The sequence below is a fragment of the Artemia franciscana genome, chromosome 16, assembly GCF_032884065.1.
Source record: "Artemia franciscana chromosome 16, ASM3288406v1, whole genome shotgun sequence".
Taxonomy (NCBI): domain Eukaryota; kingdom Metazoa; phylum Arthropoda; class Branchiopoda; order Anostraca; family Artemiidae; genus Artemia; species Artemia franciscana.
Window position 1 is genome coordinate 32862560 of NC_088878.1, and position 20267 is coordinate 32882826.

General features: G+C 34.1%; 1 protein-coding gene across 2 annotated transcripts in view; it reads left to right on the forward strand.

The window, feature by feature from the left end:
- The first annotated feature begins 708 nt into the window (after window positions 1–708).
- LOC136037355 (zinc finger protein 845-like) overlaps window positions 709–20267 on the forward strand; it is a 50968-nt gene continuing 31409 nt past the window's right edge. For both annotated transcript variants that reach the window (XM_065720049.1, XM_065720050.1), the window contains exons 1-7: window positions 709–919; window positions 7398–7550; window positions 9742–9843; window positions 13953–14105; window positions 15941–16114; window positions 17188–17361; window positions 18989–19150. In XM_065720049.1, the coding sequence (XP_065576121.1) occupies window positions 7505–7550; window positions 9742–9843; window positions 13953–14105; window positions 15941–16114; window positions 17188–17361; window positions 18989–19150 (811 nt within the window). In that variant the 5' untranslated portion in view covers window positions 709–919; window positions 7398–7504. The remainder of the gene's footprint in view (window positions 920–7397; window positions 7551–9741; window positions 9844–13952; window positions 14106–15940; window positions 16115–17187; window positions 17362–18988; window positions 19151–20267) is intronic.

Below are 20267 nucleotides of genomic sequence, written 5' to 3' on the forward strand. Positions count from 1 at the left end.
TGCCTGTTTTAAATTAAAAACATTGTTACTTAGAAGTGTCATTTGCCCACTTCCTTGGTAATCCTATGGATAGATCGTTCAAAAATCTTTGAATCATTTCTGATGTTCAATTACCTTCAAGTGGCTCACAGAACTGATGGACCATCTAAATTACCTTTATTGTATGGCTTTCCGCTTTAGTTCTGCCAATGGATGATAAAATGTCATTAAGTCCCTAATATAATCATTCTTATAAAAGTCTTAAAAAACTATACCCGCTTTCTGTCTAACGGAGAGTATTCTACTCTCAAGCGTTCTTATTTTAAAAATGAACTGAACACTAAGAATTAACTTCTAAGATTGGCGTTGCGCTTCGATTTCCTTGGTAGTGTAGAAATATCAATTTTTCTTCAGAAGGTTTTCATGATTTTCTAAGCTAAATAAAATTTCCGTGTCTATCATAAAGTGTATTAGAATTATACCGTACAAATTGACTTTTAAACCAAGAAGTTTATATCAAAGGAAGTATGTTTCGACAAAAATTGTTTTCATGCTCTTCATCTTCAGCCTAGCAAATCTTTTCATGTTATGGGTGTCAAAGTGTTTTGGACACGGGTTCTTTAAAATTGTGGTTTACAAGATTAGCATGGTTTAACGCGGATACGGATAAGAACTTGCGGTGTTGAACACGGCATACAGAACGATGGTCTTTAAAACCTGGTTTAATTCTTAGTTCGATATGGGAGGCCAGAAAACGAGGCTCAATGCTAGAGAATAAGAAATAGCTTCGACTGTATTGATGAATTCAAAATATTCAGTAGGCCTTTACAAAGCATGTGATTTCAAATTGTAGTGCTTACTTCTAGGCTATTGCTCTCAAGTTTGGTAAATTTTCAAGCTCAAAATAGGCTATATAATATTCCATAACTGACAAATACAGGTGAGCCCTACTAGATTCCTTTTTTTTTGAATTTCTTATTCATGTAGGCCTACAACATAGTGTAAAGTTAAAGAGCTAGTAAATTTTCGTATCATGTCATTAATGAGCAGAGACAGACTTACTGTTGAATGGTGCCAAAGGGTGAAATTCTAGAATTAGTTAGTTTTTGCTCTCTTGGAAAGGACTTAGGTCAGGAAAATAAAAATTTTAGGGTAAAAGTCAATTTTAGCTAATTTTTGCTATCTTGGAAAGGGGTTAGGTTAGGAAAGTGAACTTTTCAGGAATGGGTCTACAGACTAAAGCTAGAGTAAAATTATAGCAGTTCATATAACTGGCTTTCCTATAAAGTGAATAGGCCTATACCACTTAATGTCTTATTTGCTCTTTATGAATATCATATTTGCTTCTACCACAAATTCAAATTTAAGCACTTTTTGAGCACAAATTTTAATTAAAGTATGACTTATTGCTCATTTTCCACAAAATGATGCTACATTTTCTCAGCACCATCTTTTTGAAAAAATAATGCTACATTTTCTCAGTGCTAAAATTAGGCTATTCATAATAAGGTAGTTTAGGAGATGTTAGCTTAGGTTAGGTTGAAAAGTGCTTAAATTAGTCTTTAAAGTAGAATCAATTATTATATTTGTAAAGAGCATAAAAATGCATCAAGTGATATGTTCACTTTATTGGTAAACCAGCTATATCAACTGCTATGATTTTGACAAAGTTAGTCCCATAAATTTATTTTGAAGTACCTATCTCCATTCCTTCTTCCTCTAGAGGGACCTGACCTTTGAAGACCTTTAAAAATCTGTGTGTTATAAAAGTAAAACCTTGCAAATTAGATCTTCTGCTTCAGTGAAGTACAAAAAAAAATGTATTTAGCTTTACAACTTTTCTCAATCCCAATTTATAAGGTTTTAAAGATAATACATTTTAAAGATAAATACATTTCATAAACTATAAAAAAGGCATTGATATGGCTTATAATTCTACTGAAATTTCAGTAATTGCATTTTCAGAACTAAAGCCAGAGAAAAAGAAACTGATAACTGAAAAGGGGGGTACTTTAAAATACCTAGTCAGGAAAAACTTTACCCAGTAGACCCATCCCTAAGAGTTTTATTTTCCTAACCTACTCCTTTTCCAAGATAGTCAAAAGTGGCTAAATAAATTTTTACCTTAAACTGACTTCAGCTTCACAACTTCGCTCAGTAACAACTTATGAGATTTCACAAATCTGCAAATACCTTAAATTACCTTAAACCACAGCTTGGAGCAATATAAGGATTATCCATCCTTGTGATGCTCCATGAGAAAAAAAAGAATTCGTTTGGTGTAGATTGTGGCTGTTAGATTAGACTCTTGTGGAGGACTCTGCAGCTTCCAAATTGTAAAGGAACTCCTGGCAGAGCCATTCCCTATCAAGGTGGGACTTGAACATGTCAATTGAAGTAGCAGAAACTGTTTCTTCAGAGAGCTGGTTCCACATATTGATGATTCTTTGGCTGAAGAAGTGGCTTCTATGTCTACTTGTGGAACGCTGCATGGAGAGCTTCAAAGAATGTCCTCTAGTAGCAGAATGCAAGGGCTGTACAAAGAGACTGGGAAGGGTATTTTTAGAGAGGATTTTTTGGTTAAAATAATGTCACCCCTTTTCCGTCAGTATGTCAGCGTCAGCAGCTTCAAACAATGTAGTCTTTCTTTGTATGGAAATTTATTCATGTTGGTAACCATCTTAGTGGCACAACGCTGGACATCCTCAAGCAACTTCCTATCTTTTTTGAAGAAAGGGGCTGCCAATGACATTCCAACCTCCAGGCGTGGACGTACAAGCACCTTATATAACTTCATAAGAACTCTAGGGTGTTGGCTGGAGATGGTTCTTTTTATGATACCGAGGGTTTTATTTGCAGAAGATGAAACAGACTTAGCATGGCTGCTAAACTTTAATTGGTGATCTACAATAACCCCAAGATCTCTTTCATCGGAAACAGCAGAAAGGAAGTTGTCTTGAAGGAAATACTTATGATGCTTGTTATTTTTGCCAAAATGAATTACATGGCATTTGTCAACATTGAAAGTCAGAAGCCACATGTTAGCCCATCTTTCTAGACTATCAAGATCTGTTTGAATTGATTGCTGGTCAGAGGGAGTAGCCACTTTTCCAACTAGTTTTAAGTCATCAGCATAAAGGGTAATAAGATTTGAAAGAAGGGTGGGTAATTCGTTAACATAGAAGTTGAAAAGTGTTGGTCCAAGAATAGTGCCCTGGGGCACGCCACTAAATACAGTTGTGGGAGAAGAGAAATGAGGAGTTCCTTGCAAATCAAAAACTCTGACACTCTGTAGTCTTTCAGAAAGGAAGCCCATAATCCACTGTACAACACCTTCGTTGACACCTGCAGCCCTCAATTTGATTATGAGGAATTCATGACAAACTTTGTCGAATGCTTTGGACAGATCAAGAAGAATCATGTCAACAGGAAAACCCTCATCAAGCAGTGTAGTCACTAATTCATATGTTTGGATAAGGCTAGTGTCCACAGATCTACCAGATCTGAAACCATGTTGTGATGTGGAAAGGATATTATTGACCTCAAGATGTTCAATTACAGCTTTATTAACAAATCTCTCAAGCACCTTAACAACTGCAGAGGTGATGCTTATGGGATGGTAATTCTCTGCTGAGTCTCTTCATCCCTTTTTATGGATCGGGGTTATATAAGATGTTTTCCAATCATGCAGTAGTTCCCCATTTTGAAGAGATAACCAGAACAGCGTGCACAGGGGGTAGCTGAGAGCTTTCCGACACTCCCTAAGAAGACGTGGATGAACACTGTCTGGTCCCTTTGACTTATTTACATCAAGCTTCTCAAGGCTATTGAAAACCATTAATTCACCTACTGACAGATCAGGCATAGGGAAACGCACTTCATACAATGGAGGATCTGGTGAGGAGGTGCCTGAATTTTGGGTAAAGGCAGAAGCAAATTGTGCATTTAGAATGTCAGCCTTATCTATTGGAGATGAGTGTAATACACTGTGGTCAACAAGGTCAGGAATAGTATGATGATTTGGGTTTTTAGAAGAGACATGTCTCCAAAAAGATTTTGGGTTTAACTTGATCTCAGAAGCCAAATTTTCCTTGTAGGCAGATTTCAGTTTTCTTTACAGAATCTGTTACACGATTCCGTACTGCCTTATAAAATGACAGGGTCTCCTGGTTCCTCTTCTTCATATACCGTTTCCAAGCTCTAGATTTCTGGTTAATCAGCTTCTTAACTTCCTTAGTGAGGAAGGGAAGTGTTTTGGGCTGTTTCCTAAAAATAACCCTGGAATGTTTCCAGTTCCTAAGTTATGAAAAACCTATTGATATGGCTTAAAGTTATGCCTGAACAGCAGGAATCACATTTCTCAGAACTGAAACCAGAGAAAAAGCAAGGGAAAATTATGATACAGTGTTGTTTGTCTAAATTCCAATAGATAATAGAACTGCAAAGTAGGTAAATTTCTAAGGCATAGAAATCAGAAGAGCATTGACACTGTAGTGTTCCAAAACTTTCCTAGAATATGTTTTTGGCTCTGGTTTCATTGTTAAAAGTTTCATGTCCAAGATAACCAAAAATAGCTTGCCTAGAATTTCACCACTTTCAGGGCCAAAAACATACTCTGGGAAGGTATTGCCAAGCTTTTTTGTCAACCCTCTTTTGATTTCTTAGCTGTGCCTACCTATTGAAATTTTTATAAAACAATATTTAACTCTGATGCTCAATTTTTTCTTCTGGTTTCAGTTTTGAAAATACAATTCCTGTTATTTGGGTAGAAATTTAAGCCATGTCAATAGTTTTTTCCTAAATTTAGGAAATGTATTTGCAGATCTTTGAAACCTCATAAATTGAGATTGAGCAAAGTTGTGAAGCTGAAAACAGTTTTCTTGTGCTTCATTTAAGCAGAAAGGCTATTTTGCAAAGTTATGTAGTAACATTCCTGTTTAGCTACCTTTTGCTATCTTGGAAAGGGGTTTGGTTTGGAAAATGGAATGTTCAGGGATGGGTCTACAGATTAAAGTATGTCCTTAGAAAGGGTTTTGAAGTACATACCTCCACTCCTTAGAGAAAAACAGAAAAACTAAACAGAATGCAACAATTAATATTAAGTAAAGTAAATTGAGTCCTGCAAATCTCCAACACAAAAAAAGAGTAAAAACAAATAGTTAACTTCTCAATTTTTTAATATAATTTTAAAACAGCATAGAAAAGTGGTAACTTCAAGCTATACTTGCTATTACAAGGTTAAAGTTTGACCTTTTTACTCCTAGAAGGTACAATAAGAATTTTAATATGCCTTTATATTGCAAAGATGGTGATTATTTCAATTATAGTTTTAAGATGGGAAAATGCTGAGGAGCTGGGGAGGTGACCACAAATCTGAGAGAAGTAAAACATGTGCACAAAAGAATATATGGTGACTTAAGATCAGGTACAAGAAAAACTCCTGAATAAGGTCTCTAGCTTATTATAACCCATAGAAAGTGGTTTTAAAAGAAACGAATAAGTTGACATCTTTACAACTGGGCTGTTTATGAAACATGAAATTAAGTTAAGACAAAAAACGACTTTAAAATTGATCTGGTGTGTTAATGCCTCCTTAAAATACAAAGACTCTTGCAAATCTTCATACTAATCAAACCAATTTGACATCTCAAGGATGTATTTTTCATCAGTAAGAACACCCTTAAAACAGCCAAACCAACCATTAAGTCTGCTAATGATTCTATTTGACTTGTTTATTTCAGATAACTGAGGATAAACCCCTAGAATGACCCAAGAAAAAATTGACTACAAAACATCAGAGTATGATAATTAGGAAACAACCATAAAATTAATCTCTTAAATAAATTTGCTAGTTTGTACTGAGGCTCTGATTTACAGAATTTTTTTCATTATGAAAAAAAAAAAAAAAATCAACAAAAGCATAGGCCCTAAAACTGATTTCTAGGGGATACAATAATTCAGTTTTGAGGGTGGGCAGAAAGGTAGAGGAACAAAAATTAACCCACCATTCAAATAAGATTAACCAAGATTTTATATTTCTCTTCATACCAAAATGAAACATCTTGGAAACAAATTTTAAGAATAAAAAAAAAAAAAAAATCAAATTTCATATGAATATCCTGGAATATAACAGCAGGAATTTCCTGAGCCAAACACCAAGTGCACCAATTCAAATAGGGCACATATTCAGTTGGCTTCTTCATTCAGATACCACGCCTAGAATTTAGAACAGCAAAACGACAGAACATCATAGCCTTTTCAAATATTTCACCAAATAGTAAAAAGATAATGCAACAATGCCTTCAGGATTGATGCAATCCCCAGAGCCCATGCAAAGAGTTGTAAGTTATGCCAGTTGAGCATATTACGTTTTTATAGAAGCAGTGGCTGCATAATATTTGGCAGAAATTTATTTTATCAAAGATTAAAAGCTCTAGCTCCTTTCAAAGAATCAGAAGTGATTGAAGGGTAACCAGCACCCCTCCCCCATGGCCTCTTTTCTCCAAATATATCAGATAAAAAATTTTGAAATAGCTATTTTGTTCAAAATATTTCAATTGTCAAATAACTATGTTTCTGAGTTTCTATACCATCCCTCCCTGGTTGGAGAAAAAGTTACAAATTTTGCTATTTGCCCATCATTAACATATAAATTTTTTATGGAAGACATGGTTGTATAAAGTCTGGGGAAGTCATATTCAATTGAAAATCAAAATTTCTTTTGCCCTTTTTATGAGTTGAAAGTGATGAGATGGTAACCAGCCCCCCCCCCCCCACTGTTCTGCTATTCCCTTTATGAATCCAATTAAAAATTTAGAAATAGCCATTTTGTTAAAATGTCCCAAAATTCAAATAACTATAACTTAGTGATGAGATTGAAAAATCCCTTGTAGCCCCTAGGGCAAGGTTCATTTGATTAAAAATTGAAACTTCTAGTTCTTTTTAATAGTCATAAGTTGTCAAAAGGCAAGGATAAGACTTACCCAGAATTCACATTCCCCCCCCCCTATACCAAATTAGCTGTCCTAGCCAAGTGGTTAGTGCTCTGGACTTGAAATCCTGGAGTCAGGGGTTCAAGTCATGGTGTTTTTGGTTATTTAACTTGTTACAGGGATCAATGGCTTTACCCTGTAAGTTCAACCAGGATTGACCCGCCTCTAAATGGGTACCTGGAGAAATCAGGGGGAAAACATGGGAAGAGTTAGATGATATGCCTTTAACCCCCAGCTGAAGGCATCAAATCAGTAGATTGGTAACTGTACAATACAGACCATTGGTCAGCACACATTTTTTTTTTTTACCAAAATGAGACATCTTTTGCGACAGAATTTTATGGATTGAAGAATTAAGCTTCACCAGATTTGCATTAAGTTTAGTCTTCAGTTAAAGAAAATATCTATTTGAAGTCTTTTTTACAGGAATTGTAGTTCATTTGCCTTTGATAGAGGAGCAGATTTTACTCGAGTTGAATAATCCCTGGTATTTTTTAAAGAAGAGATTTTAAAATAGTTAAACAATCCTAGAAATGACTGAAAACATCACATTCATTGAGGTTCCACTAATTCAGGGAGGTAAGTCAAACTATTTGTTTTCTTTGTGTTTTACTTTGTTGTCTTAAATTTTCTTGCTTTTAAATTTATTTCTTTCAGACACAATTTTTCTTTTGATTTTTAATGTGAAGCCAAAAAATTTTGACTTTTACTATTTCAGACAAAGATGATTTTTTTTTTTACTTTTCACTCTTTTAATTCAGGTTTTGCCCATATATTTAATATTCACTTCCCAGTTGCCACTTTTGGCATTATGCTAGTATGTCAATGCTTAGACCTTCACTGCTGGGGTTGTATTTGTTATTCGTGCAACTGTTGTTAGAGGTAAAAAACAAGCTTTGGTAAAAATACATTTTTAATCCAAATATGGTTTTTATTTGTTTAAATTTCAGATGTTTTTATTTTTCCCAGATTTATGATCAATTGCCTAAAAGCCTGTACATACAATCTTCCACTAGATTATTACATGGTGTAGAATTGCACATTACTTTATGTTGGGTCAAATTAAGATGCATACTGATGACTTCTCTTTTGTAGAAATTGAAAATGTTTGAAATTTTGAATATTAAGCATGAATCGACATGTTTATTACCACAAGCTGCAAGAAGCAGATAAATGCTGATAGCTGATGAACATGTAAAATTTAATGCATATCAGGAAAGATGCAACAGCTGAAACGTGCTGTTAAAAAAAAACAAAAAAACCTGCACTGATAGCCCAATACACTTTCTTAAAAGGCAAATGGAAAGAGTTTGAGCTAAATTTTAAAACAGACAGCTCACATTTCAAATATAATAGTGTTTGGGAGCTGGATTCCAAGAACAGTGTTAGATCTTACTGCTTGATGAAATCAGCTCTCTGATATAAAGCACAGAAGGCATCTGGGCATAATGGCTGGAGTATTTCAAAGAAACAGTTAATCCATGTATCTTTTCCAAACCTCTATGTGCTTGGCCTGTTTTATGTTCTACTATCAGGCTCCAGTTCACCTCTCCTTGGTTCTAAGGTGGTGATACCATCTGAACCCTGAACAATAAAGCCCCTTGTCTGAACATTATAAAGACTATAAGTTTACGACTAATTAAATTAGTTATTTAACCTAAGCCACTGCACCAGAATTTGAATAGTTTAATTTGCAAACAAACTACCAGAAATACTCAAGTATTAATCTTGTTACATATACAAATTTCGCCATGTACAGAACTGCCCGACAATATTGCAATCTGTTTGGGATTGATTTTTCGTCATTTTATTGATTAATTTAAAAATAAATAATTAATTTAATTATTTAAAATTATAAAAAATATATAAAAAATAAATAATTTTATTGATTAATTTAATAATGAATAATTAATTATTGAGGTCATTTTAAGTCTGCTTGATTCTTTTTTTTTTTATCTTTTATTGTTTTCGAGGTGTGTACACAAGATTTTGCTTTGTTGGGAAAGTTTTTCATATTTTCATTGAGTGGTTTATAGGTTGAATTCTTGAAAAGCACCGTAAAACCGCGTGACATTTGAGGTTTCGATCCAGTATTCTCTTCTAGTCTATCATATTGGATTAACAACACATCTTGACCACTAACGTCCTTGCTTCGAGCTGGTGGTGTGTTGCTGCAGCTAAGCTTTAGCTTGGGTTCTGTATTACCAAGCTGAAATCAAACCCACTAAGGCACCTCAAGTCACTGGTTTGTTGTTACTTGATCTTGACACGTTTTAAAAATTTATGGTTAGTCATGAGTGGACTGAAACTCTTTTGCACACTAGCTAACCCAGATGGAACAAAAACGAGAACAACGTCTTATTAGGCGTTAATCAAGATCAAATACCAGTACTTTTTATGGTGATTTATCTATCGAATTGAAGTATTTTTTATTTGAAAGTGGCAATTAAGGATTTCTAGTGTCTAAAGTCAGGGATGTTTTAACCATTTTTCTCAAAAGTTCATCCATTAAAGATTGAATTTTGCTAAGATTTTATATAGCCAATTTTTTTATCCTGTGGCAATAGTATTCTGTCTATTGTGTTTTTGTTAATTAGTATTAAAAAAAAAGAATTTCAATAGATAAAAATAAGTCCAGCAAAATGTATTTCTTTATATTCTTCAATTTAAATGTAAGATGGCTTCTAAAAATTAAAATTCTTATTTTTATTATTTGAGCTAGTTCAATATGTTTTATCACTTATATTGATGTATGTTTTTCTTCTTCTAGAGGTCGAACAAGAACAGCCTAGCTCCATTTTGTCATATAACCATGAAGAAATTTTCGAGAGAGAGCCTATTTCACCGGCGACTTCAAAGGACAGAAATGAAGGTTTGTTTGTTTGATAAGTTAAAAAATCTCACGTGACACAGTTATTTTTCTTGCTAACTTGTTGTTGACGTATAATTTTGGATTTATTAAATCTAACTGCTGGAGGAAACAACTCGTAAGCTAATTATTTCCGACGGATTTCTATCTCAAATTTAACTTTCTATTTAAAAAACCATATATGTTTCTTATTGTAACTGATTCAACAAAAACCTATAAAATTGAATATTTACATATATTGTTTCGCCTAAATATTCAACTTCCCCGAATCCTACTATGTCAGTGCTAGATTGCTTGTGGTCTAATGTGTAATTAAATAAAAAAAAAACAAGTTTTTTAAATGAAAGTAAGGAGCGACATTAAAACTTAAAACGAACAGAAATTACTCCGTATCTGAAAGGGGCTTTTCCTTCTCAACGCCCCGCTCTTTACGCTAAAGTTTAACTCTTTCTCTTAACTCTACATTTTAAAACGGTAAAAAATTTAGCGTAAAGAGCGGGACGTTGAGAAGGAAAAGCCCCTTTCATATACGGAGTAATTTCTGTTCGTTTTAAGTTTTAATGTCTCTCCTTACTTTCATTTAAAAAACTTGTTTTTTTTTTATTTAATTTCTGAACGTTTTTGAATCAATGCATGTTTTGATTTTGGTTCTCCGCAGAGGAATAACTAAAACGAAATTTGTATATTTATTTTTTTGGTTAAATGGCTTTCTCATAATTTTGATCGAATGATTTTGAGAAAAAAAGAGCGGAGGAGGAAGCCTAGTTGCCCTCCAATTTTCGGTTAATTAAAAAGGCAACTAGAACTTTTAATTTTTTACGAATCTTTTTATAAGTAAAAGATATACGTAACTTATAAATTAGTTTACGTAAAGAACTTTTGTATTCTCATGTTTTTATTACATATATGAGGGGGTTCGCCCCCTCGTCAGTACCTCGCTCTTTACACTAAAGCTTAAATTTTGTCCCAATTCATTAAGAATGACCCCTGAATCACAAAGCCGCAAAATAAATAGTTGAAATTACTAAAAATACTTTAGCGTAAAGAGCGAGATATTAGAAGGAGAAAAGTCCCTCATATGGATAATAATTTCTGTTCGTTTTAAGTTTTAATGCTGCTGCTTGCTTCCAGCTGAAAAAAAAACTGTTTCATATTTATTTTTTCACTGTTTTTTTTAAGTAATGCTAGCAAATCATGCGCTCCCTTCACGGAAATTTTCTCCCCCATGACAAAACCCTCGATGGAAAGTTCCCCCAGCATATCCCCCTCTTCTCAACCCCTGCCTCCAACCAAAAAAATCCTCCTGAAAACGCCTGTACACTTCCCAATAACCATTACTATATGTAAGCACTGGTCAAAGTTTTGAACTTGTAACCCCTCCCACGGGGACTGTGGGGGAGTAAGTCGTCCCCAAAGACGTAGTTATAAGGTTTTTCGATTACGCTGAATAAAATCGCTATCTCAGAATTTTGATCCGTTGACTTTAGGAAAATAATTAGCGTGGGAGGGGGCCTAGGTGCCCTCCAATTTTTTGGTCACTTAAAAGGGGCACTAGAACTTTTCATTTCCGTTAGAATGAGCCCTCTCGCAACATTTTAGGACAACTGGGTCGATTCGATCACCCCTGGGGAAAAACAACAACAAAAAACAAACAAATAAACACGCATCCGTGATCTGCCTTCTGACAAAAAATATAAAATTCCACATTTTTGTAGATAGGAGCTTGAAACTTCTAAAGTAGGGTTCTCTGATACGCTGAATTTGATGGTGTGAATTTCGTTTAGATTCTATGACTTTTAGGGGGTGTTTCCCCCTATTTTCTAAAATACGCAACTTTTTTCAGGCTCGTAACTTTTGATGGGTAAGACTAAACTTGATGAAACTTATATATTTAAAATCAGCATTAAAATGCGATTCTTTTGATGGGGCTATTGGTACCAAAATTCCATTTTTTAGAGTTTTGGTTACTATTGATCCGGGTCGCTCCTTACTACAGTTCGTTACCACGGACTGTTTGATATGGATTGTTGTGGCCATTTAACCTTGTTTACTTATATCTGTTGAGCATTACAAACTTGGTCCTTTTTACTGTTTAATATCGATAATGATCTTGAGAAAATTTCATTTGTACTGCATACATTTGAACAGTGACTAAAGATTGGCAATGAATTTATCAAGATGGATTCAAACACTAATAATGGCAAAGGTAAAAATCCAAACACCATTAGGGACTTCAACGCTATTGTTTCTTTATATTTGAAGTAAGCGAGAACATCTTTGATCCAAGCGTCTGATGTGAGTCTTTATTGGTCCCAGCTCAAGTTTGACTCTTTCTCTCAACTCTCCTTTTTAAAACAGTAAAAAACTTTAGCGTAAAGAGCGGGGTGTTGAGGAGGGTTAAGCCCCTTTCATATACGAAGTAATTTCTGTTCGTTTTCAGTTTTAATATCGCTCCTTACTTTCAGTTAAAAAAAACTTGTTTTTTTTTTTCATTTAATTTCTGAACGTTTTTGAATTAATGCATGTTTTAATTTTGGCTCTCCGCATATGAATAATTAAAACGAAATTTGCATAGTTCTTATATTTCTTTTTTGGCTAGGCTTTCTCATAGTTCTGACCGGATGATTTTGAGAAAAAAGGAGCGAGGGAGTTGGCCTAGCTACCCTCAAATTTTTAGGTTATTTAAAACGCAACTAAAACTTTTAATTTTTTACGAACGTTTTTATTAGTAAAAAATATACGTAACTTACGAATTAACTTACGTCACGAACTTCTATATTCGTATGTTTTCATCACGTATATGAGAGGGTCCCCCCCTCGTCAATACCTCGCTCTTATATATTTACATATATTCAAAACTATAATAATATGTAATATATATAACTTATATATTTAAAATCAGCATTAAAATGCGATTCTTTTGAGAGGAGGGTATCAAAATTTTTATTGGTATCAAAATTCCATTTTTTTAGAGTTTTGGTTACTATTGAGCCGGGTCGCTCCTTACTACAGTTCGTTACCACGAACTGTTTGATATGCTATATGTAAACACTGGTCAAGGTTTATAACTTGCAGCCCCTCCCACGATGACTGTGGGGCTCACGACATTCTAGGACCACTGGGTCAATACGATCACCCATGGAAAAAAAACAAATAAACACGCATCTGTGTTCTGTCTTGTGGCAAAAAATGCAAAATTCCACATTTCGTAGATAGGAGCTTGAAGCTTCTACTCTAGGGTTCTCTGTTACGCTGAATCTGATGGTGTGATTCTTGTTAAGATTCTATTATTTTTAAAGGGTGTTCCCCCCTGTTTTCTAAAATAAGGCAAATTTTCTCAGGCTCGTAATTTTTGATTGGTAAGTCTAAACTTAATGAAACAAGTTGTTTGATTACCTAGGAATAAAGTAGGTACTTCGAGAAGCAATTGAAATCGGACTTAAGATTAATTATAATATTTGCTTAAATAGGGACTTGGTAGAATATTCACTAAATGCTTTATTCTCAAATTTAATTAAAAACGATCTTACAAAATATTTTCAAAAACCAGTAGAACCAGTTACAAAAAGAACTTTGAGGCTAGCTCTCAAATAGGCAAGATTAGCTATAAAAAAGTTATTTTATGTTGTTGTAAGTTTACTTTCCCCAGATTTTTCCATGTACTCATTGAGAGCTGAGTGTACTCTGGGTAAGCTTACAGAGTCATAACATTGACTCCCGTTCAAATCAGATAACCAGCGTCACCAGGACCCGGACCCCCGTCCTCATGGACACGGGATTCCAGTTCTAGTGTGCCAGCCGTTCGACTAGGATGGAACGAACATGCAAGCCTAGAAATGCCAGGTCTAAATCCAGTTGTGTATTCCATTTATAGTTGACATATCTTTCTGATTGTGGTTAATTTAATGGAGCTAAACATGTGTTTATTTTAAACTTATGGTTAAAGAAAATATATGCTTGTGATCTTTTGTCCAAATATTCAACCAAATCATGCTATCCCAATGCAAGATAGCTGATGAAAATTGTTTGTTATAATTTTTATTTTACAAACTAGAGACATTTCTAATGTGCAATATATGTTGTTATGGTCATTGAACTTGGTTTTCTCATAGTTGGAATATATAACCAACTTGGTCCTTGTTTCCCACCTGGTCACAATAAAATCCTTGAAGATATTGTAGTGGATGCTTCTGACCATCTTGCACATATAAGCAGCCTGAAGTACAAATTTATTGAAGTGGATTCAGTCGATGAGAATGACAAAGGTACGTATTTTATTGCCTACGAAGGCATATAGATTTATGTCTTCGCGATTGGATGTATCTACACTTTGGGAAAATTTATTCCAAGAAGAATTCTAGCCGAAGAGTGCAAACAGTACGTAGTTCTTCTTGGCATAGATTGTCCCTGGAAAAGTCGACAAGCCCTAAGTTACCTTACTTTTGTCTTTTCCTATATACTTTTTTTCTTTTCGTTTCTGATCTATTCACCTTTTATTTTCTAATAGCGCTACTTGGATATTATTTTCTTTTTCGTTGTTATAATGTTATACTATTGCTCGAAAAACTGTTCCCACAAACTTCTGCTAGGTGGCTTATGGGGAGAGGGGAATTGCACTTAAGAATTATTTTGATCTATTTCGGCATGGAAACACATGAATTTATCATACACACAAATTATTACTTTGCAGAATAAATGTAAATAACATTCATCTTTTCTTAAAGCCTATTTTTTAACCGTTCGATCAGTTACAATTAAAAAATGACTTCTTATGCCCTTTTTCAGCCCCATTTTCTGGGGCCTGTGCCCTCTAAATTTTTTGTGTATTAGGCTCCTCTTGGACCAAGGTCTTGTGGTTGAAACTTTCAAACTGATCAGAAACAAAAAAAAACTCCATCACCCACCTTTCCCACCAAATATGTGTCCCTCTTTGTTCAGGACCCCTGAAATTTTTAGCCAATTGGCCATCTAAGATCAGTTTTTTTCCTCATTAAAACCTAACTATTCGTAGTTCTTCTTTGTCCTGGGAAAACTCGACAAGCCCAAAATTAAGACCTCAAGCGTTCGATCAGTTACAATTAGTATACCTAAAGTGGACTCTTGTAATTTTCATATCACTCGTTGCTAAGTTTAGCAAAACTGAAACAATCATAATATAATCTATGGAAAGTTCATTTTATTAAAATTGATGCAGAAAAAACGACATGCTTAAAACTCAATTCTTGCACTCACTGTAGTAAATGGAACAGTCAGGCTAGAATCCTCCAATACTTTTGAGGTTTATACAGAAATCTTTTAAAAGCTTGAGTTTCAGAATCTCCCTTAATGTTGCGAATCTTTCTAGTAATTCTGTTTTACCCTCTTGTTTTTTAATATTTTCCTGCTTAACTGTTACATTCAATCGTGACAAAATTTGTTTGTCAAAATTCATCCCAAAGCAGTAAAAGCCAGACACTATTCCGTAGACATCAGTGTCCCCCTCCCTGGCAAGTGAAGCTATATTCCCTTGAGATTTGCCTTAGGTAGTCTATAAAAGAGTTCTAACCTTGCATTTGGCCCTGGTTAATATCCCTAAGTTAACCAGAGCCAGAGGGAATACAGTAAAGCTGTATTCCCTTGATATTGGCCTTGGGTAGTCTGTTAAAGAGGTATAATCTGACACGCAGAATTTTCTCAATTTTATTGTTGTGAAACAAGCGATTTAGCTGTGCATAGGTGACTTGAGTATTAGGCTGCAACAATGCAGCAAGGCAACAAAGCAGCCAACAATGAATTTTTTTTTATAACCATCAGAAAATTTCTATAGCCTGCAGTTTAGCCAAGTTCGAAGGAACATCATTGACCAAAAACAGAAAATAACATAAAGTCAGGATTTTTTTACGCAATAAACTAATCTATATAGACTGTTAGAATTTTCTGAAGCAACAGACGTTATAATTTACTATGATCTGCTGGTATAGGGTACGGTGAAAACTTATGTCAGACTTTCAGGTGTCACTATTTGCCTCTTTTCACTTTAATTTGAAAAAAAACGTTCTATTTATTCTTTAAAATGAGTTTAATGCATGTTGCTACTTTTGCTTAAGTAATTTTATTCCAGAGGTAATACGCGAACAACCTAGTTATATCTTACCGTGCAACAACGAACAAATTCTTTATAGACAACCATCGGGATTGAGAATAGACAAGGTTGACTTGAAAGGGCCAAGGTTGAATTCTCCTATACATTGTGACATCTATAACCCGCCTGAAAATGGAATGGACAGAGATGAAGGTATGTTTGTTTGATAAATTGCAAAACCTCGAATTAGCTAGTTACTTTCCCCGCCAAGTTCTTAGCCGCTAAAGCTTATAGTCTTCTTAGCCGCTATAGCTTATGGAAACAAACTCAATAACCAATGATTTACCAGACAAAATGCGTTTGAAGATTGGATTTTCCATTTCGAAACTGATATATTTTTCTGATTGTGATTAATTGAATAAATATCTGTTAAAACCTAGACACGTTTGACCAAACCTGAACCTTTAATTCGTTGCTTTTTAGTAACAGAACCTGATGCTATGACATTCAAACTTAATCTGTGTTGCTATATAATCAAAGAAATTCATTGGAAGTGGGAAACTGATTAGTTGTGTCATGCTAGCAAATGCTCCATGAGTAGCCCTCTTCTAGATAAATAGAATTATCTGTCCCTCTGTTTGGGTTTGATTAGTTTGTAAAAGAGATTTAACCTAGCATTTGGCTCTGATTAAATAATTTCTTATCTTGTGGCACTAACATTTTTCTTTGAATTTTTTTTTTTTTATGAAAGAAGCGATTACGCAAGAGCAAATGGATCTGTGTTTTAGGCTGCATGGTGTGCTGAAGTATAGTTGGACAAAGTTTTTTTCTGAGCAGACTATGAAAAAAAAAACGATTAGCCTTTCGTTTCTCCTTGGTTAATACCGTCTACCGTCATTACCGTCTAGAAGTTCATTACCGTTAATACCATAATACCGTCATTACCGTCTAGAAGTTCTTGAAAATAGATCATGAACAGCTAACAACGGTAAAAAAAAAACAACCCTAGGCTTGTAGTTAGAAGGAAAAATAATGTATAAAAACAATTAATTCTTTATTATTAATATCAAACAAAATTAAATCTGTTTTGCACAACGGGTAGAGCTATCTGAACCTTCCGAATTTTCTGAAGCAAATGTCGTTATACTCCACCAGCGTAAACTTGTGTCAGTACTTTCTTGTTTTACTACTTTGTATAACTTGATATCGTTTAAAAAAAAGCTTTTTATTTAATTTGAGTAAAGTCAATGCACCTTTTTGCTTTTGCTTAAGTATTTTCCTTCCAGAGGTAATACGTGAACAACCCAGTTTTATCCTACCTAGCAACGACGAACAAGTTCTTTACAGAAAACCGTCGGGATTGAGGATAGATCAGGTTAACATAAAAAGACCAGTGTTGAGTTCTTTAACGGATCGTGGCGTCTGTAATCCGACTACAACTTTAATGGACAAAAATAAAGGTATGTCTGTTTCATAATTTAAAAAAAAAACATGGAGTTATTTTGCTATTTTCCTTACCAAATTGGTTCTGGGATATATTCTAAATTTCTTAACTTGTATTTGTATTGTAACTTGTAGGAAAACAAACTCACTCAACCAAAAGTTGCCTGCCAATATCTATCTGGAGATTGGACTTTCCATTTTGAAATTGATAATAGTTCTAATTGTGGCTAACTTAGCAATTACCTGTTAAAACCCAGACACGTTGACCCAGTTCGAACTTTTAATTCTTTGCTTCCAGCAATGAAATTTGGTGCTATGACATACAAGCTTCGTCTATGCGGCTACATCTAAAAAATTATTAGGAGGGAGACGATAGCTGGTTTTTTCGTGAAGCCAGGTAATGCTTCAGTATCCCCCTCCTGGATTAATAAAATTATGTGCCCATGAGATTGGCCTTTGGTTAGTTTGTAGAAGAGGTTTAACCTAGTATTTGGCTAAATAATTTTGGAAGTCAAGATTTTTTTTTTCTGATTTTTTTTTTTTTGAAACATACAATTAAGCTAGGGCGGAGATGGTAGAGCACTTATCTGTCTAGTGTGCTAAGTTTTGTAGGAACAAATTTTCTAAGGTTAGACTTTCCAAAAAAATAATGATTGAACTTTTGCTCTTTCATAATGACTATTCCCACTTTTATCATGTAGAAGCTGTTGAAGTACAAGCATGAACAACATTGCTGAAGCTTTTCTATGACCTTGAACCTTCAGTTTTGCCAAGATCGTAGGAGCAGCATCGACCTAAAAAATAGAATTAAGTCCATCATGATGTGTAAGTGTAGGTTATGGTGGAAACGGGTCTAAACTGAGAGGTTTCTTTCTATGGTAAAAGCTATGCATAATATCTTCAGAATTTTGAATTATTATTTATCAGAATATTTTTTGAAAAGTCATGTGAATAGCATTTTCAGAAAAGCTACCTTGATATTCACAAAGAATATATCGTAAAATGAGAAACCTACTGGCACTAATTTTATTTCAAGTTATCTCATTTATGTTTTTTATTATCTAAAAGATATTTTATTTATCTCAAAAATGAATTTTTTTATTCATCACATGTGCCTCTGATAATCTCCATTAAGAAATATCTCATAGGTCTCCTACTTTGTTGGTCAAATTTAGGCATTTCTACTTGAGCCTTGGGGATTGAGTTTTTTTTAAACGAGTTTTTTTTTTTAAGAAAGTTATTCATTTTTGTGATTGTTGGCCTAAAAATCTTCGATCATTGCGCAAAGAAGTTATAAAATACTTATTCTAATTCAACGGCTCTTTTCAGTTTTTTTCAGTTGTACATTCAGCTTTTCAGTCTAACAATATATTTTGTGTTTTTTAGAAATTTTTTCAGTAATTCTGGACCAAAAAGTTATTTTTTTTTTATTTTAAGAGTAAATGATTCAGCAGAGGCATCCCCCATCGTGTACCAGTAATTTTAGTTCATTTTAATTTTTAATGTTACTTTTTGCTCTTACTTAAAAAAACTTATTCTCTTGATTTATTGTGCAAAAGTTTACTGCAGAATGAGTTTAACATTAGTTTAAATTAATAGGAATGACCATGCTGCTAGTTTCGGTTAAACAGTTTTCTTTTTCAGAGGTAAATCGCGAACAACCTAGCTATATCTTACCCTATAACAACGAGGAAATTCTTGACACTCAAACATCTAAATTAAGAACTGATCAGGTTGACACGAAAAGTCGGAGATTGAATTCTGACATGTGTAATCCATCTACAACTCCAGTGGACGGAAATGAAGGTAAATTTGTTTGATAAGTTAAAACCTCGAATTAGCTAATTACCCTTCTCGCCAACGTGATGCTTTGAAATATTTTAAATTTCTTAAATGCTATATCTGATAGAAATAAAAAAAAAAACTAATTTATGGCAAGCCGAAACCGGTCATGTTTTTGGGCTCTCCATTTTGAATCTAATATATCTTTCTGGTTGTGGCTAATTTGGTAAATATGCGTTGAAGAAAATATATACACATGATTTCTTGCTCAAATATTCAACCAAATCATACTACTCCAATGCAAGATAGTTTATAGAGGTCATTGAATGTATTTCCATTTCACATAAGGGGACAAGTCCAACATGTACTCTACCTTCACATGCTCATTTTTTCTTGATTTTCACCCACATTTGTTTTTCTTGGAAGTCTGATGCTTGTGTGTACCAAACACTTAAATATCAAATTTTTTTGTCCCCATATTTTTAAAGATATTTCTCACGACACTATTTGATTTACCAATTGATTACATTTATCTAAAAGAAATGCAAGACTTTATAAAACAAAACAATCTGCATAATGTACTTGAATGATGTATTACTATACAAGTTTGACTATGTTGTCAATTACTATACAGCTTCATCTCAGTCTTCAAAGTGATGACAACATTTTTTTTTTTTTGGATTATCTTAAATTTAAAGCTTTCTTTCAACCTAAATTAATTTATCTTGCTTTGAACTTGACCTATATTCTTCATATTCATTAATTCAGTAACTGTTGTTTCATAATGCTTATGCAATGGATTAAATTCTCCTGACTTAGATTCAGGGTATTCATTTGCAATGTGGATTATTAGTGAGTTTCTTGCTCGACTGACCTTCTCTTGACTCTAGATTAATTCAAACTGTTTCCAAGTAAGTGTATTGACTTATGTCTTCTGCCTGGCGTGGTTCAACGTAGAAAGAGATGTCAGCTTCCTTCAACTGCTACGATGAGCTGCTAACGCTTGTGTGTCGCGGACATCGATGTTTACCAGCTTCAAATATTTTAAAAGACTATCGGTGTTTCGGTCCTCTGCGGGGTCGTTTCTATCCAGCTTCTGTGGACTTAAAGTCCAGCACGTTTTTTTCAGGTAGTTGTGATG